Here is a 22,038-nt window from a genome sequence, read left to right as displayed (position 1 = left end):
TAAAAGTATAAATATCTGAAATACACTAAAGAAACCCCGATATACTGGTCAACAGGTGTATAGTATAATATAATATAATATGATATGATATAATATAAATTAATAAATATGATGAGAAAAATAAAAGCAAAGAACAAATTAAAAGACAAAAAACTGAGACTAATGCACGCAAGAGAAAATACAGATGATAAAATGTTTAGAAATTTTAAATAAATAAGAAATAAATGAATAAATAGATCAATAAAAATAAGAAAGATAAGAGAGAATAAGAGTCAAAGAGTCAAAAAAATAAGTTTGAAATAGATTAAAAAGACAAAAGAACAATACAATTATATTAAAAAGATCAAGTTTAGTAGAAGTAAGACTAAAACTAGGTAAAAAAATGTTTTATATTGTATTAAAATCTATATATTCACACTTTAGACACACATACAGTGCAGCTCCTACAGTAGATGATAGTAGTGGTGAAATACTATCAGCTTTTTTATCATTATTGATCAGTTATTGGTCAGGGAATTGATTATTTATTGATTTTAACACAATAATATGTTAAAAAATATAGATTTACATTATACTGTAAACGAAAAATGACTCTTATTATTATTAATAAGTGTGGATTCCTTTTTATGACTGTGCTTCCTATCACTTTTATACTTGACTCTATGGCGCCATCTTGTGTCCTGAAGTGGTAATTACACCTGTGTGTTCAGATGTGTGAAACCACAGAGCTGTGAGGTGGGTCTCTGCTTTCTGAAAGGTGCCGTTAATCATTTATTAACTTTATCGATTTCTATCAGCAGCCAGATGGAGCAGAGACATGCAGGAAGTTAGATTTCAGGAGTTTAAACAGTCCTCGAGTCAAGGAAGGAAGGGAGGAAGAAGGAAGGATGGAATGGAGGAAGAAGGAAGGAAAGGAGGAAGAAGGAAGGAAAGGAGGAAGAAAGAAGGAAGGGAGGGAGAAGGAAGGAAAGGAGGAAGAAAGAAGGGAAGGAGAGAGGAAGGAAGGATAGAAGGAAGAAGGAAGGAAAGGAATGAGGATGGAAGGAAGGGAGGAAAGGAAAGGAAAGGAGGGAGGGAGGAAGGAAGGATAGCAGGAAAGAAGGAAGGAAAGGAGGGAGAAAGGAAAAAGGAAAGGAGGAAGGAAGGAAGGACAGAAGGAAGAAGGAAGGAAAGAAGAAGGAAGGAAAGGAGGGAGGGAGGGAGAAAGGAAAAGAGGAAGGAAGGAAAGAAGGAAGGGAGGAAGGTAGGGGGGAGGAAAGAAAGAAAGAAGGCGGAAGGGTGGAAGGAAGGAAGGAAGGAAGGAGGAAGGAAGAAAGGTAGGTAGGATGGAGGGAGGGAGGGAGAAAGGAAAAGAGGAAGTAAGGAAAGAAAGACAGGAAAGAAGGAAGGGAGGAAGGAAGGAAGAGAGGAAGGAAAGAAGAATGGAGGAAGGATGGAGGAAGGAAGGAAGGAAGGAAGGAAGGAAGGAAGGAAGACTTAACTGCATATATTCACATAAAAATTAATCTTTATAACCTCGTCACAGCAGCAGCTTCACTCAAGCTGAAACTCACGAGGGTCCTCTTAAAACCTGAACGAGGGGGGTGTCGCCCTTTTGAAATGAATCTCGTTTGGATTCATTAACGACCCGTCAACCCGTCACACGTCTAGTTTGTGGTCATTCGGTGCAACGAGACCCCCGAGGGTCCCGCTCAACGCTCCATTAAACTATTAACTGCTACTCAGCTCACATTAGGCTTTTAGACTGGTTTACTCACCCTCCACAAGATAGAGAGATAGATACTGTCAACTTTACATGAGCTAAGGAAGGAAGGGAGGAAGGAAGGAAGGAGGGAGGGAGGAGGGAGGGAAAAAAGGAAGGAAAGGAAGGAGGAAGTTAGAAAGATATATACAGTAAAGTAGCATGTGTAGCCAAAGATAAAGGTTTAACCCTCCTGTTGTCCTTGAGTCAAGGAAGGAAGGAAGAAAAGGAGGGAGGAAGGAAGGAAGGAGGGAGGGAAGAAAGGGAGGAAAGGAAAGAAGGAAGGGAGGAAGGAAAGGAAGGAAGGACGGAGGAAAGAAGGAAGGAAGGTAGGAAGAAGAAAGGAAATGAGGAAGGAAGGAAGGAAGGAAGGAAGGAACGAAGGAAGGAGGAAAGGAATGATGGAAGGGGGGAAGAAGGAAGGAAAGGAGGAAGGAAAGAAGGAAGGGAAAGAGAGAGAGGTAGGAGGGAGGGAGGGAGGAACGAGGGAGGGAAGAAAGGAAGGAAAGGAAGGAGGAAGAAAGGGAGGAAAGCAAAGAAGGAAGGTAGGAAGGAAAGGAAGGAAGGAAGGAAGGAAGGAAGGAAGGGACGAAAGAAAGAAAGAAAGAAAGAGAGAAGGAGGGAGGGAGGGAGGAAGGAAGGAAGGAAGGAAGGAAGGAAGGAAGGGAGGAAGGAAGGAAGGAAGGAAGACTGTAGTACCACAGGTCTATAAGACAAAAGGGGACTTAAATTAACCTGAGATTTAACGAGCATTTTTTTTATTTTATAGTTACTGTGTGTAAAATAAGACAACTGGCAACACATTAGAATAATATTTTAATAAATAAATAGCAGCATCACACAGAAGAAATAAAGTAATACATTGTGTGGATGATGGCTTAATAATAATAGTAATAATAATAATAATAATAATAATAATATAAACTGAATAAAATGTGTCGATGCAGTAACAGAGAGAGGAGAGGCGAGAGTTTCATGTGTGAGGAGATTATTAATCAAAGAGGAGATGAATTAATAAACTCATTGGATGATTTTATCTTTGGGTCGGTATGGAAAGAGTTTACATATATATATATTATATATTATATTTAGATTTAGTGAGTTCTTCTTCTTCTTCTATAAAAATAATCTGTTTAATATATTATGGGATTTATTTTAATGATCTCTGTTGTCCTCGATTCAAGGAAGAGAGGAAGAAGGAAGGAAAGGAGGAAGGAAGGGAGGGAGGAAGAAGGAAGGAGGAAGAAGGAAGGAAGGAAGGAGGGAAGGAAGGAAAGGAGGGAGTAAGGAAGGAAGGAAGGGAGGAAGGAAGGACAGAAGGACAGAGTTAAGAAGGAATGAAGGAGGAAGGAAGAAGGAAGGAAAGGAGGAAGGAAGGAAGAAGGAAGGAAAGGAGGAAGGAAGGGAGGAAGGAAGGAAGGAAGGGAGGAAGAAGGAAGGAAGGAATGAATGAATGAATGAATGAATGAATGAATGAATGAAGGAAGGAAGGAAGGAAGGAAGGAAGAAAGAAGGAAAGGAAGGAAAGAAGGACAGAGGAAAGAAGGAAGGGAGGGACAGAGGGATGGAGGAAGGATGTAAGGAAGGAAAGGAGGAAGGAAGGAAGGAAGGAGAGGAGGAAGGGAGGAGGGAAGGAAAGAAAGGAGGGAGGAAGGGAGGAAAGGAAAGAAGGGAGGGAGGGACGGAGGAAGGAAATATTTAAATTCTGTTTTCAATGTGTTGATTCAATTCAAGTTTTCTAGCTGGAGCTTTAACTTTCTTCTTGTGCTCCTGTTGTTGTTTTGCAAATGAAACTCTGCCAATAAACGGCTCAAACTATTGCTACACAGACACACACACACACACACACACATACACACACACACACACACACCTGACCGGGATAAAAAAAAAAAGTTTCTGTCGTCTCATTTCAGACGGTATCGGATCAGCAGGGACGAACCGATCCAATCCAACCGCTGCCAGACCTCCAATCGATACGACTCAGAAAAAGTTGCTGAATCAATCTCAGGTAGCAATTTGAGCCGGGTCTGGTACACACACACACACACACACACACACACACACACACACACACACACACACACAGGTAACGCACACGCACACACACACACACACACACACACACACACACACACACACACACACACACTGAGTTGGCCGGCCTGGCTTTAGCTCTTTCCTCTCTCACACCTGAATGAATCCAAGACGAACCCATTCAACTATAAAAGTCTTCTCCAATATTTCCTCTCTTTCTTTCTTTCTTTCTTTCTTTCATCCTTTCTTTTTTTCTCTCGTTTAAATGAGGATTTGTATGAAGAAGACAGGAAGGAAGGAAGAAAGGGAGGAAGGAAGGAAGGAAGGAAGGAAGGAAGGAAGAAGGGAATGAAGGAAGGAAGGAAGGAAAGAAAGATGGAAGGAAGGAAAAGAAGACAGAAAGGAAAGATGAAAGGGAGGAAGGAATGAAGGAAGGAAGGAAGGAAGGAAAAGAAGACAGGAAGGAAAGATGAAAGGGAGGGAGGGAGGGAGGGAGGGAGGGAGGAAGGAAGGAAGGAAGGAAGGAAGGAAGGAAGGAAGGAAAGATGGAAGAAAGGAAGGAAAAGAAAACAGGAAGGAAGGAAGGAAAGATGGAAGGAAGGAATGAAGGAATGAATGAAGGAAAGATGGAAGGAAGGAAGGAAGGAAAGATGGAAGGGAGGAAGGAATGAAGGAAGGAAGGAAGGAAAGAAGGAAGGAATTAAGGAATGAAGGAAGGAAAGAAGGAAGGGAGGAAGGAAGGAAGGAAGGAAGGAAGGAAAAGAAGTTGGCCGGCCTGGCTTTAGCTCTTTCCTCTCTCACACCTGAATGAATCAAAGACGAACCCATTCAACTATAAAAGTCTTCTCCAATATTTCCTCTCTCTCTTTCTTTCTTTCTTTCTTTCATCCTTTCATCTTTTCTTTTTTTGCTCTCGTTTAAATGAGGATTTGTATGAAGTGCCTGCAGTAATTGCATGCTGGTTGCAATGTGCGTTTTTGTTGATTGCTCTTTGTTTGTTCTTTTCATTTCCTCCTCCTCTGTGTGCTGTTTCATTCATTTCGAGTTCGGGAGGATTAAAAAAAAAAAAAAAAAAAAAAAAACCCAAAGTGAGGCAGAGAGGACCTTTTCTTTCTTTCTTTCTTTTTCTTTTCTTTTCCCTTCCCTTGGACCATCACTTCAAACATGCACAGTATTTATTTGTTATTTGTAGGCTGAACCGTGAGCTCCATTATAGGCCTGAAAAAGTGGCACCGATCAAATAGTGGTTAACCCTTTATAGGACACTCATTGAAAGGAAGGAAGGAAGGAAGGAAGGAAGGATGAAAGGAAGGAAGAAAGGGAAGGAAGGAGGGAGGAAGGAAAGGAAGGAAGGAAGGAAGGATATTTTGGTATATTTACAGAAGTTACCAAATATAATTATTTGCCCAATAAAGGGTTAAAGCATACCTCTCATGTTTCACTCTTAATTGTGAGCTGAGGCTGCAGACCTTTAATCAGTCCACTCCAGGCTTTGACGTTTGCTTTATGACCTTTAAAGGGAGGAGATTATAGGTGAAAAAAAAAGATGGAGGTACATTCAGGTGTTTCGGCTGTTAAATGACTCATAGCGAATCATTACTGTAATTAAAGACAGACCGTGTAAAGTGAATTCAGACATTTAGATTTGAATTGTGGAGCTAGGCTTCACAAACTGTGTTTCAACATTTCTGTGTTCAGGTTTTAGTGATTAGCATAAACCCGCCCCTGCTGCTGTAGAGGTATAAATACATTCAGCACACACTACTACTACTACAGTCTACAGTTAGCCAGTTAGCCGAGTTAGCTGCTGAGCTAGCCGCTGAGTTAGCAGCCGAGTTAGCCGCGGAGTTAGCCGCCGAACTAGCAGCTGAGTTAGCCGCCGAGCTAGCAGTCGAGTTAGCCGCCGAGCTAGCAGCCGAGTTAGCAGCTGAGTTAGCCACCGAGCTAGCAGCCCAGTTAGCCGCCGAGCTAGCAGCTGAGTTAGCAGCAGAAAGCTCTCAGACATAGCGTCCATGTTTCTGGTAGAGGTGGTGACTTTGATTGACAGGTGACACTTGGTAGGGGGCGGGGCTTCATCGGACTCGGAGGCCACGCCCACAGCGTTTGGGAGCAGAGAAAGAGGCTGATTTTTACACAACTTTGAAGCCTAATTTAATATATTTGGCGATTTTTTTAATCATTCAAATTTGGCAGGGTGGTTAACAACACACTTTTCTGTGGTATGTCAAACTCAGAACACATATTTATTCTTACTTTACACGGACTTTAAATATTGATCTCTGGGGAAAACTTCTATCATTTTTTTGATAAGATAGCAGTTTAATCCTTCTTCTTCTTCTTCTTCACCCTAAAGGCAGCAGACTATTGCAAGTATTTCATTTGATGGAGGAGTCACGCCACCTGTCAGATGATGTCGATAAATGTGGGAGGGCGAGAAACTCAGTTCAGTGTGTGTTACAGCCTTGATGGAGTCAAGGGTCTTTTTCTCTCATAGCGTATTGAATTTCTGTCAGCTGTATGCGACAGATGAAGTCTAAAGGTGTCTTTAAGTTCGGGTGACTCAGGCTGAAGAGATCGAAAGGGGGCAGAGATCAAAGAGATGGATTAATTTTATGTGAGATATTGACTAATTTTGGTCTTAAACCCACCAGCAGAGCATTCATTGAAGCATTAATGTCTTTTCTCTTTGGCTTTCTCTGTAGTGTCGTAGCAACATTTAGACATTATTCATGATTATCAGAAAGAAAAAAGGAGGGAGGGAGGAAGGAAGAAAGGAAGGAAGGAAGGAAGGAAAAGAAAAGAAAGGAAAGGAAAGGTTGGAAAGGAAGACAGGAAGGAAAGATGAAAGGAAAGATGAAAGGGAGGAAGGAAAGATGGAAGGAAGGAAGGAAGGAAAAGAAGACAGGAAGGAAAGATGAAAGGGAGGGAGGAAGGAACGAAGGTAGGAAGGAAGGAATGAAGGAATGAAGGAAGGAAGGAAAGATGAAAGGGAGGAAGGAATGAGGGAAGGAAAGATGGAAGGAAGGAAAGATGAAAGGAAGGAATGAAGGAAGAAATGATGGAAGGAAGGAAGGAAGGAAGGAAGGAAAAGAAGACAGGAAGGAAGGAAGGAAAAGAAGACAGGAAGGAAGGAAAGATGGAAGGAATGAAGGAAGGAAAAGAAGAGAGGAGAGAGAGAAACGATTGAAGGAAGAAAGAAAGGGAGGATCGATGGATGGAAGGAAGAGGAGAGAAGACGGTAAGGCAAGATGGAAGGAAGGATTGAAGGAATGAAGGGAGGAAGGACAGATGGAAGGAAGGAAGGAAGGATTGAAGGAAGGAAGGGAGGATCAAAGGAAGGAAGGGAGGATCAAAGGAAGCGAGGAAAGATGGAAGAGGAGAGAAGACGGTAAGGAAGGAAGGAAAAGGAGACAGGAAGGAAAGATGAAAGGGAGAGAGGAAGGAAGGAATGAAGGAAGGAAAAAAAGACAGGAAGGAAAGTGGGCCGAAAAGGACCCCTTGGTGGGCCGGTTCTGGCCCACGGGCCGCATGTTTGACACCCCTGTCTCATGGGAAAACAATCTTAAAAGACTTTTCACTCATTGATTAGTTTCAGATTAAACTCTTTAATACAATCTGCGTCTTACTCTCATTCATTTCCTTCTCTCTTCTATTCCAGGTCAGCTCGCTCACAGCTGGACAGTCAACGGTTAAAAGCCTCTTCAGTGAAAAAAAGAAGGAAGGAAGGAAGGAAAGATGGAAGGAATGAAGGAAGGAAAGATGAAAGGGAGGAAGGAATGAAGGAAGGGAGGAATGAAGGAAGGAAGGAAAAGAAGACAGGAAGGAAAGATGAAAGGGAGGGAGGGAGGGAGGGAGGGAGGGAGGAAGGAAGGAAGGAAGGAAAGAAAGAATAAAAGTGAGGAAGGAAGAATGAAAAGAAAGGAAAGGTTGGAAAAGAAGACAGGAAGGAAAGATGAAAAGGAGAAAGGAATGAATGAATTTGATTTGAAGGAAGGAAGGAAGGAAAGAAAGATGGAAGGAAGGAAGGGAAGACAGGAAGGAACGATGAAAGGGAGGGAGGAAGGAAGGAAGGAAAAGAAGACAGGAAGAAAGGAAGGAAAAGAAGACAGGAAGGAAGGAAGGGAAGGAAAGGAAGGAAGGAAGGAAGGAAGGAAAGATGGAAGGAATGAAGGAAGGAAAGATGGAAGGGAGGAAGGAATGAAGGAAGGAAAGATGGAAGGAAGGAAGGAAGGAAGGAAGGAAAGATGGAAGGAAGGAAAAGAAGACAGGAAGGAAGGAAGGAAGGAAAAAAAGACCGGAAGGAAAGCCTCTTCAGTGAAAAAAAAATAAAATAAAAAAAAGGCGAATATAAAGATGTGTCAAATTGGAGGAAGACCAGTTAAAAGTTTTTATAATGTTTGATGGCTGATGTCATAAAACCTGCTGGGAAACATTTGTGCACCCTTAACATCAAAAACATTCTTATCCACATTTGTACTCTTAATTGTTTCCTTTTTATTGTAAACTTTATTAGTTTTCAGTTTTAAAAAAAAGAAAGAAAAAAAAAAGACCAACAATTGTTAAAATGGTGAGTGTGTCAAGGGTCAAGGGAAGCAAGAGCCTGACAGCTGGACCAAAAGGCCTCTTTCAGCTCCTTTATCACCTCTAAAGGGAGCAAGCCTCTCTGTGTCATGTGTCATGTGACCACTAGATGGCACTGTGAGTCCATCGGAGATCAGCGGCCGTTTGTACATTCCTTCATCTCGGTCCTCTCAGACAAACTTTGATAATTGCAGCCTCCAGAAAAAAGTTTAACCCTCCCGTTGTGCTCAGGTCAAGGAAGGACAGGAGGGAAGGAGGAAAAGAGGAAGGAAGTAAGGAGAGAAGGAGGGAGGAAAGGAGGAAGGAAGGAAGGAAAGGAGGAAGGAAGGAAGGAAGGAAGGAAAGGAGTAAGGAGGGAGGTAGTGAGGAAGGAAAGGAGTAAGGAGGGAGGAAGGAAGGAAAGGAGTAATGAGGGAGGGAGGGAGGAAAGGAGGAAGGAAGAAAGGCAGGAAGGAAAGGAGGAAGGAAGGAAGGAAGGAAGGAAAAGAGGAAGGAAGGAAGGAGAGAAGGAAGGAAGGAGGGAGGGAGGAAGTAATGAAGGAAAGGAGTAAGGAGGGAGGGAGGGAGGGAGGAAGGAAGGAAAGGAGTAATGAGGGAGGGAGGGAGGAAAGGAGGAAGGAAGGAAGGAAAGGAGTAAGGAGGGAGGGAGGGAGGAAAGGAAGGAAGGAAGGAAGGAAGGAAAGGAGGAAGGAAGGCAGGAAGGAAAGGAGGAAGGAAGGAAGGAAGGAAGGAAAGGAGTAAGGAGGGAGGTAGGAAGGAAGGAAAGGAGTAAGGAGGGAGGAAGGAAGGAAAGGAGTAAGGAGGGAGGAAGGAAGGAAAGGAGTAATGAGGGAGGGAGGGAGGAAAGGAGGAAGGAAGGAAGGAAGGAAAGGAGTAAGGACAAAAGAGAAAGGAATTTAGGAGAGAAGGGAGGAAGGAAGGAAGGAAAGGAGTAAGGAGGGAGGAAAGGAGGAAGGAAGGAAGGAAGGAAGGATGGAAGGAGGAGCGAGCAAAGAAAGAGGGAAGGAGGGGAAGAAGGAAGGAAGGAAGGAAGGAAGGAAAGAAGGAACAGTCAAAAGAGACTGAGTCAATTTGACCCGGGAGGACGACAGGAGGGTTAAAAAAAAAAAAAAAAAAAAATCTAATTTCTGTCAGCTGAATAGTTTCATTACACATGCTGAAAAAGTTCATTCAAGAGAAAATGTTACAACTGTCGTTTTGACCCGGCACAAAAATAGATTTGGTTTAAGTTGGTGTGGAGAGAGTCCACATAACCAATAGCTCAGACTGCATTTTGACTGTGTGGAGGCTCGAAGTCGTAGTTTGTGACCTGCATCAGTGGGACTCTATTAAAAAGGACTGCTTAACGTCACACCAGGTTAACAATAACTGGGGATTTCCACCGGGTCCGTCAGCGCCACGGTTTAGCTCCGTCCTCTGCCCGGCGTCAACTCACACCGGGAGCGTTACAGCAGCGGAGCTCTGGTAGAGAAGTCTGCCTTTAAAATGAAGTTGCACTGTTAATACAGTAATTACGGCAGCCCAATCAAATCTGAACGAGTGCCTTTAGTCTACCGTAGTTACTGTAGTAGCAGCCCAATCAAATCCGAACGAGTGCCTTTAGTCTACCGTAATTACTGTAGTAGCAGCCCAATCAAATCCGAAGGAGTGCCTTTAGTCTACCGTAATTACTGTAGTAGCAGCAAAATCAAATCCGAACGAGTGCCTTTAGTCTACCGTAATTACTGTAGTAGCAGCACAATCAAATCTGAATGAGTGCCTTTAGTCTACAATAATTACTGTAGTAGCAGCACAACTAAATCTGAACGAGTCCCTTAAGTCTACCGTAGTTACTGTAGTAGCAGCACAATCAAATCCGAACCAGTGCCTTTAGTCTACCGTAATTACTGTAGTAGCAGCCCAATCAAATCCGGAACGAGTGCCTTTAGTCTACCGTAATTACTGTAGTAGCAGCCCAATCAAATCCGAATGAGTGCCTTTAGTCTACCGTAATTACTGTAGTAGCAGCACAATCAAATCCGAATGAGTGCCTTTAGTCTACCGTAATTACTGTAGTAGCAGCACAATCAAATATCAATCAATGAAATACGATCAGGAGGCTGCATGGGTTGTTTTATTTTGAAAGAAGGAAATTTTATTATGCCGATTCAGTGTCTGACTTCCTGTCTGGTGCAATCTGCTCTGTTGAGCTTGTCGCGAGTTGGAAACGGCTCCGTCAAAAATAGAAATGCTACCTATTGATAGCGCTGTGGTACGCTGAGACGCTCCCAGTGGAGACACTCTCATTGATTATAGAGGTATCGATCAGCTCCGGTGACCGCGGCGCAGCTGTAACGCGCCGCTGACGGACCCGGTGGAAATTGGGCTTAACACTTCTTCCCCTGTCTGTTTCTCAGCAGGCACCTTGGTCCCCTTGAAGTTCACCACATTTTTTGTGAATGCCAAGCACAATTACGAATGGGTAAGGGTCTATAACAAAAAGCCTTCATTCTCTCTTTATGGTATGAAAACCAACATTTTGGCACCAACTAGAAGGCAAACACAGTTGAAACATCGGTTTTCATTCAAAAAAATATTCCCACTTTTTTTCTTTTCTTTTTTTTTTTTTTACCTCAGAGAAAGCAAACTCCTCTCACAATCACATTTCTCTGACACACTGAAGTAAGGAGTGCACTTCAGTGTGGTGGATAAGGCTCCTCAACCAACACCAGTCCTGTCAATATAATACCCCCTTTTCCACCGAGCTGGAGCCAGTGCTGGTTTGGAGCTAGTGCTAGAGCCAGTGCTCAGTTGGTGCTAATCCAAGCACCTCTTATGAACCTGTTGCTTTTCCACCGGCAAGGAGCCACGCGATTACGTCACTGTATAACGTAGCCAGCGCACGCCTTTGAAGCACTTCCATGATTCACCAGTGCGAGGCAGCAACATGGCGCAAGACATCTAGTAGAAGAAGAAGAAGAAGGCGACAGCTCTGGCAAAAAAAAAAGATAAAAATAGTATTTTTAATCAACAAATCTTTAACCCTCGTTAGCTAAACGTTAGCCCCGCTAGCCGGCTAATAAACGTTATCCCCGCTAGCCGGCTAGTAGACGTTACCCCCGCTAGCCGGCTAATAAACGTTAGCCCTGCTAGTCTGCTAATAAATGTTAGCCCTGCTAGCCGGCTAAACGTTAGCCCTGCTAGCCGGCTAATCAACATTAGCCCCGCCCCCAGGCTGCTGACGTAATCGGTTCTTGCTTTAGACCAGCAAAGAGTTGGTGCTTGCTCTGGCTCCCGTTCTGAGGCTCGGGGCTGGAGCTTTGGTGGTGGAAAAGCAAAGAACCGGTGCTTAGTCAGGCTCTGGCTCCAAACCAGCACCAGCTCCAGCTTGGTGGAAAAGGGGGTATAAGAGAACCCACTACAGGTTTACGGTCCGCTAGTGAAAAACGTCCTCGGCTCCAAGCACCGGCCGGTTGTTATGCTTCTCAGGTCAGAGTGTCTGCAGTTTGAAGAAAAGACATAAAAACAACGTAGAAGCAACGCGATCACACGCTGCTAGTGTGTTCTGTGACGGCCGGGCTGTAGCTAATCAACGACAGCTCGTTCTCCATTTCAGTTTCCGGCTCCGTTTCCGACGGCAACATGCCGACGTGACATTCAGAGAGGTTCTGGGACACGCCTCCTATTTGTGTCCCGTCGTCTGTCGTGTCCTCTGGGTCCACTGTCAGCCGCCCGTTGTCCCCTCTACCGCCGTTGCGACAGTTACTATTGCGATCCACGCCCGCTTTGCCGTGACCGCCCGTCAGAAGGGGGGTCACGGTGTGCGACGGGCACGGAGGGGGGACCAGGACGGTTTTGCATCCCGCCGCGTTGGCCCCCACGTTGTACTGGCACCTGATGTAGTTGGAGAAGGCTCTCCGGTAGGTCCTATTGAAGAGGGTGTAGACTAGAGGGTTGACCCCCGAGGAGATGTAGCCCACCCAGACGAAGACGTTGAGGAGGTAATTGAGAGCCGACTCGTTGCAGGAGCCTCGGCACAGGACGAAGGTGACGTTCGTGATGAAGAAGGGACACCACATGATGAGGAAGAGGAAGAAAACGATTCCCAAGACCTGAAAGAAAGAAGAGAGAGATGAGACGAGAGGAGAAGGAAAACAGATGTGAGGAGATTTTAAATTACAACAAAAACACAGGAAATAACTTAAACCTTCCTCCCTCCTTACTCCTTTCCTTCCTTCCTTCCTTCCTTCTCTCCTTACTTCCTTCCTTTCCCCCTCCCTCTCTCCCTCCTCACTCCTTTCCTTCCTTCCTTCCTTCTTTCTCTCTCTCCTTACTTCCTTCCTCCCTCCCTCCTTACTCCTTTCCACCCTCCCTCCCCCCCCTTACTCCTTTCCTTCCTTCCTTCCTTCCTTCTCTCCTTACTTCCTTACTCCTTTCCTTCCTTTCTTCCTCTTTACTCCTTTCCTTCCTCCCTCCCTCCTTTCCGTCCTTCCGTATCTCCTTACTTCCTTCCTCCATCCTTCCTCCTTTCCTTCCTCCCTCCCTACTCCTTTCCTTCCTTCTCTCCTTCCTCCCTCCCTCCTTACTCTTTTCCTTCATTCCTTCTTTCCTTCCTTCCTCCTTAACTATTTTCCTTCATTCCTTCCTTCCTCCTTAACTCTTTTCCTTCCTTCCTTCTTTCCTTCCTTCCTCCTTAACTCCTTTCCTTCCTTCCTTCCTTCCTTCCTCCCTTCCTTCTTTCCTTCCTCCCTCCCTACTCCTTTCCTGCCTTCCTTCCTTCCTTCCTTCCTTCCTCCCTCCCTCCCTCCTTACTCCTTTCCTTCCTTCTCTCCTTACTTCCTTCCTCCCTCCCTACTCCTTTCCTTCCTTCCTTCCTTCCTTCCTTCTCTCCTTCTTCCCTCCCTCCTTACTCCTTTCCTTCCTTCCTCCTTACTCATTTCCTTCCTTCCTTATCTCCTTACTTCCTTCCTCCATCCTTACTCCTTTCCTTCCTCCCTCCCTACTCCTTTCCTTCCTTCCTTCCTTCCTTCCTTCTTTCCCTCCCTCCCTCCTTACTCCTTTACTTCCTTCCTTGTCTCCTTACTTCCTTCCTCCATCCTTACTCCTTTTCCTTCCTTCCTTATCTCCTTACTTCCTTCCTCCATCCTTCCTCCTTTCCTTCCTCCTTTCCTTCCTTCCTCCTTTTGCTCTACAACTGAAATGAATCCATAGTAAATACAGTAGATTTCTGTTTTTTTAGTATCCTCCTTGTAAGTAAGTGTGCCACTTCTGCTGGGATTTTCATTTTTTGATGTCAGTTCAAGAGTTCTCGTCTGCTGGTATGAAATGTTTGCAATAGATAGATACACAGCTGTACTCTGAAGCTTTCATTACACGGCAGCAGCAGGAGCCTGTGACTGTGTTTGACATGACGAGGGCCACATACAGGCCGGATCATTAAAAAGATGGAGGGAAGGAAGGAAGGAATAAAGAAAGGAAAAAAAGGAAGGAAGGAAAGAAAGAAGGAAGAAAGGAAGGAAGGAATGATGAAAGGAAGGAAGAAAGAAAGAAATAAAGAAAGGACAGATGGAAGGAAGGAATGAAGGAAGGAAGGAAGGAAGGAAGGAAGGAAGGAAGGGAGGAAGGACAGATAGAAGGAAGAAAGGAAGGAAAGAACAAAGAAAGGAAGGACAGATGGAAGGAAGGAAGGAAGGAAGGAAAAAAGGAAGGACAGAAGGAAGAAAGGAAGGCAGGACAGATGGAAGGAAGGAAGGACGAAAGGGAAGAAGGAATGAAGAAAGGAAAAAAGGAATGAAGGAAGAAAGAAAGAAAGAAAGGTAGGAAGGACAGATGGAAGGAAGGAAAAGAACACAGGAAGGAAAGTGAGCCGGATTGGACCCCTTGGTGGACAGGTTCTAGCCCACGGGCCGCATGTTTGACACCCCTGCAATAGATAGATACACAGCTGTACTCTGAAACTTTCATTACACAGCAGCAGCAGGAGCCTGTGACTGTGTTTGACATGACGAGACAGCTCGTACACGACTCTGAGATTGCCTGGTCTCATGTGGTATGAGATAATACAGGAGAGGGGACTAACACATCTAAACTCTGAAAACACACTATAGAGCAGAAAAGGTGGAAGGTTGAGTTTTGGGGGTTACCAACTTGAACCTATAAGTAAAACATTCATGCTACGACAGCGTGAAAATGATGGAAACCCAAAAGCTAAAGAGAAAATTTTGATATATATGAAAAAAAGAGATGGTGGGTCTGAATCTTCCTCTTAAACTTTCTTCTTCCTTTCCTTCCTTCTTTCCTTCCTTCCTTCTTTCCTTCCTTCCTTCCTTCTCTCCTTCCTTCCTTCCTTCTCTCCTTCCTTCCTTCCTCCTTTCCTTCCTTCCTTCCTCCCTCCTTATTCCTTTCCTTCCTTCCTTCCTTCCATCTGTCCTTCCTCCCTTTCTTCCTTCTGTCCTTCCTTCCATCTGTCCTTCCTCCCTCTCTTCCTTCTGTCCTTCCTCCCTCTCTTCCTTCTGTCCTTCCTCCCTTTCTTCCATCTGTCCTTCCTTTTTTCCTTCCTCCCTCCCTTCTGTTCTTCCTTCCTCCCTCCCTTCCTTCCTTCTTTCCTTTTTCCTTCCTTCTTTCCTTTTTCCTTCCTTCCTTCCTTCCTTCTTTCCTTTTTCCTTCCTTCCTTCCATCTGTCCTTTCTTCCTTCCTTCCTTCTGTCTTTCCTTTTTTCCTTTCTTTGTTCCTTCCTTCCGTTTTTCCTTCCTCCTTCCTTCTTTCCCTCCATCTTTTTAATGGTCCGGCCCACATGAGATCAGATTGGTCTGTATGTTCTAACCCTTTAATAAAAATGAGTTTGACACCTCTACACTAGACATTAGTACATCGTAGACTAGATATTTAACACTCTACGAGACAGGAAGTGATTAAAACTAGTTTCCATCTGCAGTAAAGAGCTGTGATATGATACCTGCTCAGCTCCAGACGGCAGACAGACCAAAGTTTTACCGCTCCGCTAAACAAAGTGGAGACTGAATGAATGCTAATGTCGGCTCTGTGTGCTGATGTGTGTTACTGTTTGCTGCCGCGGCAACCATGTTAACTTTTATAAGGTCATAAAAATGTCAAATGTGGTCAGGATGGACTTTATTGTGGAAGTCTATTTCCATGTGGCATCGAGTCAGTAGCAATGATAGTGTTGTAATCCAGTCTGTTTCTCTGGTAATTAAAGCATCAATGTGACTATTTTGCATTTTAGAAGAATTACAGATAAAATATCGACATGTTGCTCTATAAAACCTTCTTCAGTCGAATAAAGGATGAAAAACCCCTCTACTCCCTATATATAAGATTATTTTTTGTCACGATAGACAATAAAAATTCTAAATCTGAAGTTAACCTTCCTGTGGTCCTCCCGGGTCAAATTGACCCCATCTGTTTTGACTGTTCCTTCCGTCCTTCCTTCCATCTGTCCTTCCTCCCTCCCTCCTTCTCTCTTTCCTCCGTCCTTCCATTCATCCCCCTTTCTTCCGTTCCTCTGTCCTTCCTCCCTCCCTCCTTCCTCCCTCCCTCCCTTCCTCCCTCCCTTCCTTCTACCTCCCTCCCTCCCTCCCTCCCTTCCGTCCTTCTTCCTCCCTCCCTCCTTTCTTTCCTCCCTCTCTCCCTCCCTTCCTCCCTTGACTCGAAGACAGCAGGAGGGTTAAAACAATGGAGATCAGCAAAAATAACCCTTTCAGCTGCTGCTAAGTTGCGGTTTAAATTAAAATTGAACTTAGACGTAAATGAGATCGATGCCGGCTTCCTGTAATTACAACTAGTGGCAGCAGGGGTCACTGTTTCCAAGCCGTTACATCACTGTAGTCGGGCAGCACTTTAAATCACATGACAAGCACCCCACCCTTACCTCCCACCCATCCTTACCTTGGAGGCCCGCCTCTCGTTCTTTATGGCCTGCATCATCCCCCGTCGCCCGTGGCAACCAGACGTGTCGCTCCGCCCCGTCCCCGTGGCCGGCGAGCTGAGCTGAGACGCCACCTCGGAGCTGGGGATGATGCTGATGCTGTCTGATTTGGAGGTGCTGAGTGCTATACTGGACTCCGCCCCCTTCAGGCAGCTCAGGGTGTTGCGTCTGCTGGGGAGAGGAGGGGGCTTCATATCTGTGGGAGGGGAGAGAGGTATTTAAAGATGTACTGTATGAAGATATACAATTACCCTTCCTGTCGTCCTCCCGGGTCAAATTGACCCCGTCTGCTTTGACTGTTCCTTCCTCCTTTTCCTTCCTTTCCTTCTTTCTCTGTCCTTCTTTCCTCCATTCCTCTTTTCCTTTCTCCCTCCCTCCCTTGTTCCTTCTTTACTCCCTCCCTCCTACCTTCTTTCCTTCGTCCTTCCTTCCTGCCTTCTTTCTTTCCTTCCTTCCTCCCCTCCTTCCTCTGTCCTCCTGTCCTCCCTTCCGCTTTTCCTTTCTCCCTTTCTCCCTCCATTCCTTCCTTCCTTCCTTCCTCCTTTCCTTATTTCTTCCTCCCTTCCATCTTTCCTTCCTTCCTTCCTTCCTTCCTTCCTCCTTTCCTTCCTTCCATCTTTCCTCCCTTCCATCTTTCCTTCCTTCCTTCCTTCCCTCCTTTCATCTTCTTTCCTTCCTCCTTTCCTTCCTTCCCTCCCTTCCTTCCTTCCTTCCTACTTTATTTCCTTCCTTCCTTCCTTCCCTTCCTTTCTTCCTACTTTACTGTACTTCCTTCCTTCCTTCCTTCCCTCCTTCCATCTTCTTTCCTTCCTTCCTTCCATCTTCCCTTCTTTCCTTCCTCCCTCCCTTCCTCCCTCCCTTCCTTCCTTCCTTCCGTCCTCCCTTCCTCCCTTCCATCCTTGACTCAAGGACAACAGGAAGATTATTTAACATTGAGGAAAGATGTGTTTAAAAGTTAGCGAGGGCTTTTCTTTAATTAGCTCTAAATCTGACGGCTAGGATGGGTGTTATGTAAGTTATCACCATGACGACTCCTCACCAATTTAGCCACCAAGAAAAAAAAAAGCTGCACATTTTCACCCTGTCAGTCAGGTTCTGTGTTAACAAGGCCGCTGACATTTCACATAGCGAGGGACAGACAAAAAGGTTGAACATGACAAGAATGTTTAAACGCACACTTCCTCTCGGTTGGGGATTGACGGAGGGAGAGGGGGGTGGGAGGGGGGGGGGTGAAATGAATGGGTGACTGCCACATCAGGTGATTTAATCTCTACATGACACGACGCTGAGGTCAGGGTCTGGAGATCAGGAACCAGCCGACGGTGTGCTGCTCGGACTGATCGGACTAATAGCCACAGCTGGTGAATATACTGATAAACGGTTCATCAGCAACTTCTTATAATTCAGATTTATCTCTTAAAGTTCCTCAAAGGGGAGCAGGTCCTTGACTTCAGATATTGAGAGACAAGTTTCAAGATGTGGTCTAATTTTTTGGATCTTGTTGATAAACAGGGGAGCAGCGTTTCGGATCAGTTGTAGACAGGAAATGGTAGATTAAGAGATGCCTATTGGTAGAGTGAGTTACAGTAGGCCAGTCTGGATGATATTAGTGATATTGAATGAATTAGAGATAGAAAGAAAACCCTCCTCCTCTGTTATCCCTATCCCTGTTTCCGTGACGACAGCAAACACATCTCTCCAACTTTTAATTTAAACCAGAGTAACCAGCTGTAGAGCTGGTTGGTTGGTTGGTTGGTTGGTAAGGAGGAAGGTAGTTAGGTAGGAAGGAAGGAAGATGGATAGATGGATGGATGGATGGATGGATGGATGAATGGCTAGATGGATAGATAAGGAGGAAGGTATTTAGGTAGGAAGGAAGGAAGATGGATGGATGGATAGATGGATGGATGGATAGATGGATGGATGGATAGATGGATAGATAAGGAGGAATGTATTTAGGTAGGAAGGAAGGAGGAAGGATGGATGGATGGATGGATGGATGAATGGCTAGATAGATGGATAGATGCATAGATGGATGGATGGATAGATGGATGGATAGATAGATAGATAGATAGATGGGTGGATGAGAGAATAAAAGGCCATTGTGTGGACTATTTTGAAAGATTACACATCAGCCTTATTGTGTAAAGAAGATATGATGAATAAATATTTGCACGTATGATGATTTGCAAAAAACAGGAAATGAGTCCCACAGTTAAATATGTGGGCGAGTGAGCGTGTTGTGTTGAGTATCTAATAATAATAATTATTAATAGTTTGACGTGCAAAGCTGTGCATGGTCCAGCTGAGTGAGGCTGAGTCTTAACTGCACGCCCGGGTCATGTTTTATTAATGTCATCTCATCTGCTGATTATTGTCTGACTCCTCGTTCCTTGATGTGATTATGTAGAGACATGACTTCTCACTGTCAGGCCTGTGGGGGGACATACAGACCAATTTAATGTCATGTGGGCCGGATTATTAAAGAGATGGAGGGAAGGAAGGAAGGAAGGAAGTAAGGAAGGCAGGAAGGAAGGACAGAACAAACGAACAAACGAACGAAGGAAGGAACGAAGGAAGGAAAAGGGGAAAGTAGGGAGGAAGGACAGATGGGAGGAAGCACAGAAGGAAGAACGGAAGGAAGGACGGACCGATGGAAGGATGGAAGGACAGAAGGAAGGAAGGAAGGACCGATGGAAGGACGGAAGGACAGAAGGACAGGGGAAGGAAGGAAGGGCAGAAGGAAGGAAAGAAGGAAGGACAGAAGGAAGGAAGCAACGAATGAAGAAAGGAAAAGGGGATGGTACAAGGAAGGAAGGACCGAAGGAAGGAAGGAAGGAAGGAAGGAAGGGGACTCCTCATTCCTTGATTATGTAGAGACATGACTTCTCACTATCAGGCCTGTTGAATGTTTAGAGCAGAGGAGTCAAACTCATCTTCATTCAAGGGGCCACATACAGACCAATTTGATCTCATCTGGGTCGGATTACTAAAGAGATGGAGGGAAGGAAGGAAGGAAGGAAGGAAGGAAGGAAGGAACGAACGAAGAAAGGAGAAGGGGAAAGTAGGGAGGAATGACAGAAGGAAGAAAGGAAGGAAGGACAGAAGGAAGAAAGGAAGAAAGGACAGAAGGAAGGAAGGAAGGACAGAAGGAAGGAAGGAAGGAAGGAAGGAAGGAACGAACGAACGAACGAAGAAAGGAAAAGGGTAAGGTAGAAAGGAAGGACAGAAGGAAGAAAGGAAGGAATGAAGGACTGAAGGAAGGACAGAAGAAAGGAAAAGGGGAAGGTAGAAAGGAAGGACAGAAGGAAGGAAGGAAGGACAGAAGGAAGGAAGGAATGAACGAAGAAAGGAAGGAAGGAAGGAAGGAAGGAACGAACGAACGAACGAAGAAAGGAAAAGGGTAAGGTAGAAAGGAAGGACAGAAGGAAGAAAGGAAGGAATGAAGGACTGAAGGAAGGACAGAAGAAAGGAAAAGGGGAAGGTAGAAAGGAAGGACGGACAGAAGGAAGGAAGGAATGAACGAAGAAAGGAAAAGGGGAAGAAAGGGAGGAAGGACAGAAGGAAGGAAGGAAGGAGAAGGAAGGAAGGACAGAAGAAAGGGAGGAAGGACAGAAGGAAGGAAGGAAGGACAGAAGGAAGGACGGAAGGACAGAAGGAAGGAAGGAAGGACAGAAGGAAGGAAGGAAGGACAGAAGGAAGGAAGGAAGGACAGAAGGAAGGAACGAACAAACTTCCAGAGCTTGAAAGAAAGGAATAGAGAGTAAAATGTTGGTGTTGGTTTGTGGTGGATCCATCGTTCATTATTAAAAAGAAAATGCCATCGATCTGTTTTAGTGGAGTGATTCAAATCTCCATGGCAACGACAACAACATAAAATATTAACACAATGCGCAACAGAAGCCCGTCTTTATCATAAACCCCCTCGTTGGATTGGTCTACCTTCTGATTCTGGCGGAGAGACTGTGTTGATCTGAGGAAGGTGGAAGGTGGAGGGCGGAGGCTGCAACGTGTTTGTCATCGTCGGCTGGTGCAAAGGCTGCTGGGAGGAAGTCTTTGCCTCGTACAGGAAGACGGTGGCCTGCCTCTGGAGCACCTGGAGGAGGAGTGAGAGTGAGTGAAAGGGGAAAGAGGAAGGAGAAGAGGGAGGAGGAGGAGGAGGAGGGTAAAGTAGCTATTTCAGGATTTAGTGATTAGCATAAACCCGCCCCTGCTGCTGTAGAGGTATAAATACATTCAGCACACACTACTACTACTACAGTCTACAGTTAGCCAGTTAGCTGAGTTAGCCTCCGAATTAGCCACCGCACTAGCAGCCGAGTTAGCCGCCGAGCGAGCAGCCGAGTTAGCCGCCGAGCTAGCAGCCGAGTTAGCCGCAGAGCTCGCAGCCGAGTTTGCAGCAGAAAGCTCTCAGACCTAGCGTCCATGTTTCTGGTAGAGGTGGTGACTTTGATTGACAGGTGACACTTGGTAGGGGGCGGGGCATCAGCTGACTCGGAGGCCACGCCCACAGCATTTGGCAGCAGAGAAAGAGGCTGATTTTTACACAACTTTGAAACTTTGAATTTCATATATTTGGCAATTTTTTTAATCATTCAAATTTGGCAGGGTGGTTAACAACACACTTTTCTGTGGTATGTCAAACTCAGAACACATATTTATTCTTACTTTACACAGACTTTAATGAAAGTGGGTTTTGGGGCAGGTGGGCTATGATAATGTGAGTACCTGTATGGTGAGGCAGTACGTCACCACCATGATGACCAGCGGGATGAAGAAGGCCACGAAGGAGCCGATCAGCATGAAGCGCTCCTCGTTGAGGACGCAGCTGCCGTTCACGAAGACCTTGTCCTCGTTGTGGAGGCCGATCACCGGGATGGGCATCGACACACCTGGAGGAAGACGAAATAAGAGAGAGAGAGAGAGAGAGAGAGAGAGAGAGAGTGAGAGAGTGAGAGAGAGAGAGAGAGAGAGAAATCTAGTTTTATAGGGATTCTTGTACTTTTATAACATTTTCAGATTCTTTACATGAATCCCTTTAAACCCACAGCTGTGGCGGAGTTTAGCTCAGTGGGAGGAGCGCCCGCCACATGTGTTGAGTCTTTAGTCCTCGCTGCAGGCGACCCCGGTTCGAATCCCGCACCTAGCGGTCCTATCCTGCATGTCGTTGCCCCCCTCTCTGCTTCCTGTTTCCTGTCTATCTCTACTAACCTGTTCATTAAAGGCAAAAAAAAAGCCCAAAAAATATACACTTTAAACCCAGAGCTTCTTCTGTTTATTCCTAATGACGACATTAATGCTTCTTTTTTTATATCATTAGTTTATTTGTCAGGGACATTGCATATTAATAAACACTTCGGTAAATATGCCAGAATTAGCCCAAAGACTGGAAGGAAGGGAAGGAAGGAAAGGAGGGAGGAAGGAAGGAAGGAAGGAAAGGATGGAAGGAAGGAAAGATGGAAGGAAGGAAGGAAAGGAGGAAGAAAGGATGGAAGGAGGGAAGGAGGGTTGGAAGGAAAGGAGGGAAGAAGGAAGGAAGGAAGGAAAGGTGGAAGGAAGGAAGGAAGGAAAGAAGGATGACAGGAAGGTGAAAGCAGCTCCTGTTATGAATCGATGAGCGGTCCCAGTGTTTTAATACCTGGGTGTTGGAGGGTTGGAGGGTTGGAGGGTTGGTGGAGGTTTAAAGCAGCTCCGGAGCTGTAAGAGGACTGATTCTCCTGACCTGTGATATTCATACTGACTGACTAATGCGCCG

General features: G+C 45.1%; 1 protein-coding gene across 1 annotated transcript in view; it reads right to left on the bottom strand.

The window, feature by feature from the left end:
- Window positions 1-11,883: 11,883 nt before the first annotated feature.
- htr2cl1 (5-hydroxytryptamine (serotonin) receptor 2C, G protein-coupled-like 1) overlaps window positions 11,884-22,038 on the bottom strand; it is a 61,584-nt gene continuing 51,429 nt past the window's right edge. The window contains exons 3-6 of the mRNA XM_053343308.1: window positions 21,012-21,175; window positions 20,226-20,379; window positions 16,244-16,479; window positions 11,884-12,450 (exon numbers count right to left, since the gene is read on the bottom strand). Of these exons, the coding sequence (XP_053199283.1) occupies window positions 11,884-12,450; window positions 16,244-16,479; window positions 20,226-20,379; window positions 21,012-21,175 (1,121 nt within the window). The remainder of the gene's footprint in view (window positions 12,451-16,243; window positions 16,480-20,225; window positions 20,380-21,011; window positions 21,176-22,038) is intronic.

This window comes from Scomber japonicus, chromosome 22, assembly GCF_027409825.1.
Source record: "Scomber japonicus isolate fScoJap1 chromosome 22, fScoJap1.pri, whole genome shotgun sequence".
Lineage (NCBI taxonomy): Eukaryota > Metazoa > Chordata > Actinopteri > Scombriformes > Scombridae > Scomber > Scomber japonicus.
Note: the sequence above shows the minus strand (reverse complement) of the source record. Positions and strands in the feature narration are given on the sequence as shown.